Source organism: Elephantulus edwardii, unplaced genomic scaffold, assembly GCF_000299155.1.
Source record: "Elephantulus edwardii isolate Elephantulus edwardi_28Jun2011 unplaced genomic scaffold, EleEdw1.0 scaffold00467, whole genome shotgun sequence".
NCBI lineage: Eukaryota > Metazoa > Chordata > Mammalia > Macroscelidea > Macroscelididae > Elephantulus > Elephantulus edwardii.
In genome coordinates this window covers 771,721-773,691 of record NW_006400217.1, presented here as the reverse complement: position 1 = coordinate 773,691, position 1,971 = coordinate 771,721, and the positions used below count along the sequence as shown (strand labels likewise).

At 37.0% G+C, this 1,971-nt stretch overlaps 1 protein-coding gene across 1 annotated transcript in view; it reads right to left on the bottom strand.

Moving 5' to 3' along the window:
• Positions 1-223: 223 nt before the first annotated feature.
• LOC102853467 (cystatin-8-like) overlaps positions 224-1,971 on the bottom strand; it is a 9,766-nt gene continuing 8,018 nt past the window's right edge. Inside the window, exon 3 of the mRNA XM_006902904.1 lies at positions 224-307. Within this exon, the coding sequence (XP_006902966.1) occupies positions 224-307 (84 nt within the window). The remainder of the gene's footprint in view (positions 308-1,971) is intronic.

Here is a 1,971-nt window from a genome sequence, read left to right as displayed (position 1 = left end):
GTTTATGAATGATCAAACTGACCACAAGTGAGTGACTCTCCTTCATTCTAAGTGGAAACTGGACATTCTCAAGTTTCACCATCACATAATATAACACGAGAAACAGAAGTCAAGTAGAAAGGAAGAGGTGACAAAAGCTCATTGGTGGAAGCTTTTGCAAGCCATTGCCCTTTCCTCCAAAAGAAAAATGGGAGCAAGGATTGGAGATGTGTCACAGAGCCCACTAAACATCCTCACATTGTTTCTTCATCACAATGAACTCGCCATTCCAGGGAAGTGCTTCTACCAAAAAGCTGCAAATTACTTTCTGAAAAGAGATAATGACAACAATAACAAAATTAATGTAGCAAGATAAAAGAAAACAGGTGTCTTGTTGCTTAGTTTCAGTTTAACAATGTGCTGGAAGGTGTTTTGTCAGGAATCCCTCAGGAATATACTAATCTGTATGTATCAGTCCTTCAGAGCCTTCATCAATATGATATGTAATTGTTCGTTTACTGATATAGATTTACAAAAACATTAGTTTTTTCATCAATCTATATAAAAATGAAAATATTTTTGTGGGAGACTAACTGTAAACTTTATTTTCAATTATCTTTGATATCTTTATAATATAAAAAAAACAATTGTTTGGTAGAAATAGGCAGTTGTCAGATATATGGTATTATATAACTTACTAATCTTTTTTGATCTGATACCAATTACACAAGAGCAAGGGCAAGTTAGAGGATTCTATGGTCCAAACATAGAAGGGCAAATTCCTTTCCCTTTCAAAGTTCCATTAAAATGACAAATGAAATAGTTTATGTGTGAGAGATAGGGAAACAGATTGTAAAAACTCCAAACCAGACAGACAGACACATAGAAGTACTGAGACAAAAGAGAAAGAACATCTCAAATAAACTAGAATCATTAAGGAATTTCCAAGACCACATATGTATGAATGTATGTATATCTAAGTGTCTGTACCTGTATTAATCTGTAAATATGGCTGTGTGTACATGTAATCATGTAAATACGTACATACATTTACATGTGTGTTGTGCATGTGTATCTGTGTCACGGGTGTATGTTTGTGTGCTCATATCCTTCAAATGATTCTTACGTCAAGGAGGCTTCTCCCTTGGTCATTCAGGTACTTTGTGGAATAAACCTCTGTCAGGCTCAAGGCCTGCAAGGGAAGAGAATACAAATATAGAACATTGTTGTACCTTGGGTAATTTTATACTCATAACAACCTAATATCTACTAAGACTCCCATAAAGTCAAGAAAGTAGCAATTCACAAGAGCCATTATGAAAAACAAGAACCCTTGTCCTAAAAAAAAAATAAAAAGGCCCAATGAATATCCCAGATAGAGAGAATCAGAAGAAATATGTTGATGTTATTTGATTAGCTACAGAAAAAATGCAAATTTGGGAAGAAACAATGAAAGTAAATAAGAGAGCAAATACTTCAGAGACAACAATCCAGAAGAAATAGACGGATGAGGAGACACTTGAACAGATACACAAAAGATGGAAGAAAAAACATTATAGAATAGACAAAGTTGTTGTTGTTATGTGCCTCTGTCCTGTGCCAATCGCACTGTCTGAAATTCCCATCCCAATTACCCCAGTCACTGAATCAATCCACCCCATAGAGTGCATTCCCCTCCTGTGCTGTCCCTCCACCCTGCCAAGCATGATGTCCCTCTCCAAGGACCTCTCCTTCCTTACAACGTGTCCAAAATATGTTAGACATAGCCTTAGAATCCTTGCCTCCAAGGAGCTGCCCGGTTTAACCCTCTCAAGGATGAATCTGTTTGTTTTCCTAGCAGTCCATGGTACCCTCCATACTCTTCTCCAGCACCACAGCTCAAAGACATTAATTCTCCTTCTATCCTATTTAGTCATTGTCCAACTCTCTGATGCATAACAAGTGATAGCAAAGAACATGGCCTGTATCAGACACACCTTAGTCTCCAGAGGG